The following is a 7,423-nucleotide window of genomic DNA, read 5'->3' on the forward strand; positions in this document are numbered from 1 at the left end:
CGGCGGGGCGGCGGGCTCAGCCTTTAATGCCCACCCGCACCACCTGCCCTCCTTCCTCCCCTGCCAGGGGGCTGTATCTTTGGTCCAGTAGGGCCCAGTGGTAGCTTTCGCCCAGCAGGGCCGAGCGGAGGTTCGGGCTTAGACGCCCGCCCACCCGTGACGCCCCCCCACCCGCCTTCCTCTCCCTGCCTGGGGGCTGTAGCTTTGGCCCAGCAGGGCCGAGCGGAGATTCGGGCTTAGACACCCGCCCGTGACCCCCCCGTGGAGTACCCCCCTCCCTCCCAGCGCAGTCCAATAAATCTCCTGGCTCGCCTCCTTTCCTTCCTGCCTGGGGGGCTGTAGTTTTGGGCCCAGCGGGGCTGAACGGGGGTGCGGGCCCAGACGCCCGCCTGCGGCACCCTCCCTAAATCTTGCGAGTGGCGACGCACGGCCAGCAGGGCGGCTGCACACCACCTTCAGGACCACTTGAACACTTGCTGGGACTACTGGTGGAGGATCAACATGCCGGGTCCAGCCCGGCTCAGGTTTGGGGGTTGCAGCGGAGGGGGTTGGGCAGGCCGGGTATAAGGCCTGGGTGGGCACACCTCGTGGGTCTCCATCCCCCCCACCCATTCACAGGGGGCAGTGGGAGGGGTGCTGGGGCGACCTTGCCTTGAACCTACTGGGGCTGGTACTCGGGGTGCTCAGGTCCCTCCCAGCCCGATGGGCAGCGCACCCCCCCCACACACACACACACGCACCATGGGGCCCAAGAAGGCACCTGTGGGGAAGGGTAAGAGGCGTGCGGCGACGCGCAAGGGGCCCCCAGCTCAACCAGACTCCTCTTCCGAGGACGAGCGGGACATAGAGCTGGGGGGCTATCAAGGCCCTGATTGCCCACCTGGAAGCCATAGCTGGCAAGTGGGAGGCCTTGTGGAGGGATGGCGGGGGTCCATCTGGGGTTGGGGCCCACAGGGAGCGCAGCCGCTCCCCACCTCCATACCCGCGCAAAATGACTAGGGGCGCAAAGCGGACTAAACTCATGCAGGGTTTTACCGACCGTTTAGAGGTGCTTGAGGCAGCCATGGTGGCTCCGGCTAGCAGCAAGACACCGGAGAGACCCAGCGCTGGCATCGCGGCTAGTGGTGAGACACCGGAGGGTTCCAGCGGGAGCAGTGCAGCGGCCGCCGGATCCGCAGTGGTTGACGCCTCCGGGGAGCAGGCGGGACAAGGTGGTGAGTCCCCACTGGGGGTTTGGCCGTGGGGCCCACCATGGAGCCCTCCGGGTGGTTCCCCGGGCTGATGAACTGGGCCTCCCCACACGCAACATGTAATCAGGTGTGGCAAGGAGGAGCGGGGCAGCCTGGGATGCATGCCACCCCAGCTGGGGTACCCACCCCTGGCAGTACTGGGGGCCTTGATGGGGGGCCGGTCCCTCTGGGTGACCACCTGCTCCCACATGTAAAGGAGCGCATTTGGAAGGGTGAGTATATAGACGTCTTCCAACTGCTGTTTAAAGAACCCGAGCCTGTGGGCAAGGAAAGGGAAGAGGAGAGGGACAAGGAGAGGACCAAAAGGAAGCCCATCGAGTGCAACTGGAACAAATGGGTTTCCGGTTTCACTATATACATGGGGGTGGTGACTGAGAAGTACCCTGAGACGGGCCCTGCCTAATCTACTTCGACACCATTCACAGGGCATTTATGGACTTTGCTGGCAACTCGTGGGAGGCCTACGACCAGGCGTTTAGGGAGCGCGCATCTAACTACCCGGGGATCTCCTGGGAAAAGCAGCATTCTGAGCTGTGGCTCAGGATCATGACGCCCTCCAGGCCTCTCACCGGGGAGCGCAAGGAGAGCAGGCACTTGATTTCCAGGACCCCAGCGGCGTCAGCGGCTTCTTCCGCCGGCGCCCAGGGGGTTCAAAGTCCCCTGGTGTGCTGGGAGTTCAACAGGAGCGGGAAGTGCGCGCAGTCCCCCTGCAAATTTAGACACGTGCGGGTTTTGCGGTGGTCAGCACGCGGGGATCAGCTGCCCGCGAACAAAGAGCTTGCGATTGGGCAGCTGGGGGCCCCATGCCAGTGGAGGCAAGGGCCCCTCCGCCGCCCATGGGGGCGGCCCTGGAAATGGGCCCCACCCCAATTAGGCTTACTGTACTTAGGTGGCTATCGCGCGACTACCCGGACAGGGAGCGCGCACGCTTTCTGGAGGCTGGCTTCTCGGAAGGCTTTAGGATCCCGTGCCAGCTTCCACGCAAGTTTACTATGGCCAGCAATTTGAAATCAGTCAGAGGGATGGAGCACATAGTGCTTAGGAAGATCAACAAGGAGGTGGCCTTGGGCCGCGTCCTGGGCCCCTTTAGCGAACCCCCCCTACGGACTCTGAGGGTATCACCCCTGGGGCTGGTACCTAAAAAGGCTCCCGGCGAGTTCCGGCTAATCTAACACCTGTCATACCCCAAGGGCAACTCAGTCAATGATGGGATACTGGCTGAGCTGTACTTGGTACACTATACTTCATTCGATGAGGCAATGGCAATGGTCCAGGCCTGCGGGCCTGGGGCACTGCTAGCCAAGTGTGACATAGAGTCAGCCTTCAGGCTGCTGCCAGTCCACCCCGACGACTTCGATCTGTTGTGTTTTGGGTTTGAGGGGAAATATTACATTGACAGGGCTCTCCCTATGGGCTGCTCGGTGTCTTGCGCGGCCTTCGAGGCCTTCAGCACGATGCTGAAGGCCTCGACGCTGCGGCGGAGGGCGGGGCTTGACTCCACGGCTCATTACCTTGACAATTATCTTTTCAGAGGCTGAGCTGGCTCCACCCACTGCTCCACACTTTTAAGCTCATTCGTGGCTCTATGCGATGAGTTGGGGGTGCCCTTGGCCAGGGACAAGTCCGAGGGTCCATCCACCAGCCTTACCTTCTTGGGCATCGAGTTGGACACTCAAGGGCAGCTGTCATGGCTGCCCAAGGACAAACTGGAGGCTCTGGGGGCACTTTTGAGGGCCTGCGAGTGAGCCAAGAAGGTCATGCTGCGCCAGCTGCAATCCCTGGTGGGGCATCTCAACTTTGCCTGTTGCGTGGTGGCCCCGGGCCTCCCATTCTTGCGGTGTCTCTGCGACGCCACAGTGGGGTTCAGGCTGCCGCATTTTTGGATCAGGGTGACTGCAGCCATGCGGGAGGACATGAGGCTATGGTTGTGCTTCTTGGACTCCATCAATGGGGTTTCCTTTTGGCGGGCATCACAGCTCCTGGAAGCAGATTTCCAGGTGCAGTCGGACGCAGCGGGTGGCCTTGGCTTCGGCCTCTACCTAAGGGGCAGGTGGTGCGCAGAGCGGTGGCCGCATGAATGGGCTGTACGGGGGATCATGAGGGATCTCACTTTCCTCGAGCTATTCCCCATAGTGGTCGTGGTGCACATCTGGGCGGACCAGTTTCACAACTCGGCCGTGCGCTTCTGGTGCGATAACCTGGCGACAGTGCAGGTTGTCAACCATCAGACCTCCAGGTCCCCCAGGGTCATGGGCCTGGTGCGGGCCCTAGTGCTGGCCTGCCTGCGCAACAACATAGTGTTTGTTGCGCAGCACGTGCCGGGAGCGCAGAACGACATTGCAGACGCACTGTCTCGTTTTCAGATGCAGTGCTTCCGGCAGCTGGCCCCTGACGCTTTCCCAAGGCCCGAGAAGATGCCAGTTGGTCTGTGGAGCCTTGGAGTGTAGAGGCACTCAGAGCAATCGAGGCTTCCTTAGCGCCTAGGACGCGGGCTACCTATGGCAGGAGGGTTGCAGCCTTCCAGAACTTCAGGGGGCGGGCAGGAGTCGGCCAGGATTGGCCGGCCCCACCTGAGCATCTGATGCAGTACTCGGTGCACCTGCAGGGAGAAGGGCTTGCTGTCAGCACAATGGCCGGGCACATGGCAGTCCTGGCCTTCTATGCGAAGTCCCGGGGGCTGCCCGATCACTCGAGCGATTTCCGAGTCCGGCACATGCTGGAGGGATGGGCCAGGGAGACCCGGCCCAGCCCGACCAGCGCCGGCCCATTACACCCGACGCCCTGGGGTGGGCTGTGCAGAGCTTGGAGGCCGTATGCTCTTCCCCCTACGAGGAAGCCTTGTTCAGAGCAGCGGCGCTGGTGTCTTTCTATGGGGCCTTCAGGGTGGGGGAGCTTTTTCGCAAAGGAGCGCGAGGGACAACTGTGAGGGTCATGCAGAGGAGCAACCTGTCCATGGACCCAGCGGCGGTATCGCTGAGGCTTCGCTTCTCTAAAACCGACCAGCGGGGCAGGGGCAGCTAGTCACCCTGCATAGGGTGGACAATCACCTCATGTGCCCAGTGCAGGCTCTGGGAGCCTACATGGAGGTCAGGGGCAAGGCCGAGGGGAGCCTGTTTGTGCACGCTGATGGCAACCCCCTATCCCAGTACCAATTTTGGGCTGTGATGAGGAAGGCCTTTCAAGTGGCTGGGGTGTCCACAGGCCACCTGTCCTCACACTCGTTTAGGATCGGAGCGGCCTCAGCGGCTGCAAGGCTCAGCTACACGGGTGCCGCAATCCAGTGCCTAGAACGCTGGAGGTCTGCGGCCTACCGCAGATACGTATGATAGGGCGGAGGGTGCCCCCTCCACCCCCCGCCCCAATTGCCCCTCCCCCCTCTTGGTTCCCACCTCATGCGTGTTCTCTCTTCCGCACAGGGACGAAGCCTCCCGGAAGGAGGGCCAAGATCCTTGTCCTGGGCCACTCTTTTATATTCTGGGCCCTCAAGTGGGCACAAGGCACAGATCCGGGAACGCAGCTGGGCCTGGGGCACTGGGCCACCATTGAGTGGCGCGAGCGAAGGGGAATGCGGAGAGCGCAGCTGCTGCCGATGCTGCGGGAGTACCTGGAGCAGAACCCTGCACCAGACATCCTGCTCTTCCATTTTGGCAGGAACGACCTAGTTAGTCAGTCAGGTATTTCCCTGGCCCGGCAGACCGAACAGGACCTGGCCGTGGTTTTGTCCTGGTGCCCTGGGGCGGTCGTCCTCTGGTCTGACATCACACAGCGCAGGGTCTGGCGGGGGGCGCTCAAACAGAACAAGGTGGACAGGGCAAGACGGGGGGGTCAATGCGGCGATAGCCCGCTTTCTGGCAGCCAATGGCGGCGGATGTATACCACACGACGACATCGTCTACTCGCAGCCCGCCCTCTACCGGGGCAACGGTGTCCACTTGTCCACCATGGGCATGAGGTTCTTTTTAGACGACCTCAGGCTGGGATTGGCAACAGCGATTTTAGGTTTGTGGGGTGCGGGTCGTTAAGATGGACTAACGCCCGCTGTGGCAGGTACAGTGTGGTGAGGAAATGCTAATTAAGAGGGTGTGGCACCTTAGGTAAGATGTAGATCAAGGAGGATGAGCTGATCCCTTGAGGCTTGACAGATCAGGGATGACACTTGACTCCTGCCCCTCCTCAGGCAACACCCCATCCGTATGGCTATGCAGCATTGGTGGGGTTGTCGCTGGGAGGTCAGAAACCTGACCTTAGGTCAGCAGAGAAGGGCGTCTCTGCTGGAGAGCGGGTGAGCTGCCTGGAGCCAAGGTGCTATCGCCATGGTCGGTTAGGTGGGGGCAGCCACAGCGTGGCCGGCCTATTAGGCACCGCACTGTTGTGGGGAATGTCCATGAAATCCCAGCCAATTGAGTCTGTACCATAAACTTCAATAAATTGACCGTTCCTCCATAGCAATGTCTCCGTGTCTCCTTGGGGGGTCTGGGCACAAAGGCATAAGCCCAGTACTATGTGTTTTTTTCCAAAACAGAGTATCCATCAATGACTGGTGCTGGGTCAAACTTTTAGAAAGTAAAGGCATCCCCTCCCTCAAAGTATGATGAATATCAGCTATAGACTGACTGGGAAGTTGGGGGCATCTATCACAGAACATAGTTTAAGGCCCAGATCTCTTGTAAATCCTGTCGTTTGTCCTACAAAGCACTTAACAATGTGCTTAATTTTAAACATGTAAGTAGTGCTCTAGGGAGCTCTTAGAGAGAGTTTCAGAGAGCACCTAATAACAGAAATGAAACATGTACAAGTGTTTGTGTATAATGAAGCAAGATCAGAAGGGGAACACTTTTCATTCTGCACACTTGAGCCTAGGCTGCCCTGTCTCCTTGAGAGTGATGTGAGATGATAACAATGAGCTACTCTCTGCCTGGTTTCCATGTGCATTTGCTCCCTCCCCAAAGCATCTGCTCTGTACAAGATTAAGATGCTTTCAGATGTCATGATTTCGAAGTAGCTCATAAACACACATCTTAAAGCACGCACTAGTTCTTAATTGCTAGACATTAAACCAACAAGATTTGGTGTATCTGTACATCATGTTCCAAGTTTGTAAGTCTGTTTCTCCATCCACTCCCTCCTCATCTGAATGTATTCTGGGCTTCTTAAAAAGATGTGTTTTGCGCATATTCAGTACAAGTGTTTAGTCTTAGAATGAGTGGAAGATGTGTCTACTCAGAGAGAGTGAGAATTCCACCAAATGCCCATTAAAAGCACAGCCCCTCCATGTTGCATTGAATGCTATCTAGGGTGTCCGCAATCCTCAGGAGCAGATTTGGGAGGGCTGGCGGCAACAGCAGAAAGGAAGAGGCAGGAAAGCCGCATCCTGTGACGAGAACTCTGGCTGTAGTTCCTAGGATCTAAACCTTAGTATGGAATTCCAGGGAGTATGGACTGTTTACATCACAGCATGAGTGTAATAGGGCATAAGCTGTTTACTTCAGGATATGAATGTATCTGAACTCAGTGGCTGTGGAATAGTAGCACATCCACCATTTCCCATGCTTATATCAGAACAAAGATCTCTATCAGGCTGGTTAAAGCTCAGCTCTGGAAATATGGCATGGCGCCTTCTTAATTCAGACATCCTCTTTGCCAAGAAGGTATATAGACTACTCTCATCCGATCTGCACAGATATTTTAGCTAGAAGATTATGCAAGATATAGTGACCTAGTTCACAAAGTCATTCAAATCTAGATTTAATGACATTAGTGTGATCATGTGAACCCAAACAAGGCAGGAATATCAAGCCACCGTCACACATAATGACAAACTGGAGGTAAACAAGCCAGAGGTTCAAGTTCATGGTTGTTCGAATGTGTGAAACCATGGTTCCATCACCAAACCAAACCAAGGTTTCCATCCCCAAACTGTAATCTGAACCTTCAGCTTGACGTGAGTTTCACTGCTGCAACCTCAGGTTTGAAGGCAGCATCATGTCATCCAAATCCTGCCACCATCATAACCTGGGTTCTGTGCTGTGGCTGCTCTCGCAACCATAGAGAGGGCAGCTCAGACCAGAGCAGAGACGCGTCAGCTCTATGCCTACCCTGCTTCTTGCTGGCTGCCTCTCTGTTCAGTTGCCCCGCCCTCTGCATCCCTATGCTCCTCCTGGCATTGCCCAGCA

At 57.6% G+C, this 7,423-nt stretch overlaps 1 protein-coding gene across 1 annotated transcript; it reads left to right on the forward strand.

Moving 5' to 3' along the window:
- Nucleotides 1–590: 590 nt before the first annotated feature.
- On the forward strand, nucleotides 591–5,621 carry LOC128346197 (uncharacterized). Its single transcript, XM_053299197.1, has 2 exons — nucleotides 591–1,214; nucleotides 4,667–5,621. The coding sequence occupies exons 1-2, from the start codon at nucleotides 992–994 to the stop codon at nucleotides 5,320–5,322; spliced, it is 879 nt and encodes a 292-aa protein (XP_053155172.1). The 5' UTR covers nucleotides 591–991; the 3' UTR covers nucleotides 5,323–5,621.
- The last annotated feature ends 1,802 nt before the right edge of the window (nucleotides 5,622–7,423 follow it).

Source organism: Hemicordylus capensis, chromosome 2, assembly GCF_027244095.1.
Source record: "Hemicordylus capensis ecotype Gifberg chromosome 2, rHemCap1.1.pri, whole genome shotgun sequence".
Lineage (NCBI taxonomy): Eukaryota > Metazoa > Chordata > Lepidosauria > Squamata > Cordylidae > Hemicordylus > Hemicordylus capensis.

Coding starts and splice junctions, on each gene's coding strand:
- LOC128346197 (XM_053299197.1), top strand. CDS start 992: ATGACTAGGGGCGCAAAGCGGACTAAACTCATGCAGGGTTTTACCGAC. Junction 1,215..4,666: donor GGAGCAGGCGGGACAAGGTG/GTGAGTCCCCAC, acceptor TCTTCCGCACAG/GGACGAAGCCTCCCGGAAGG.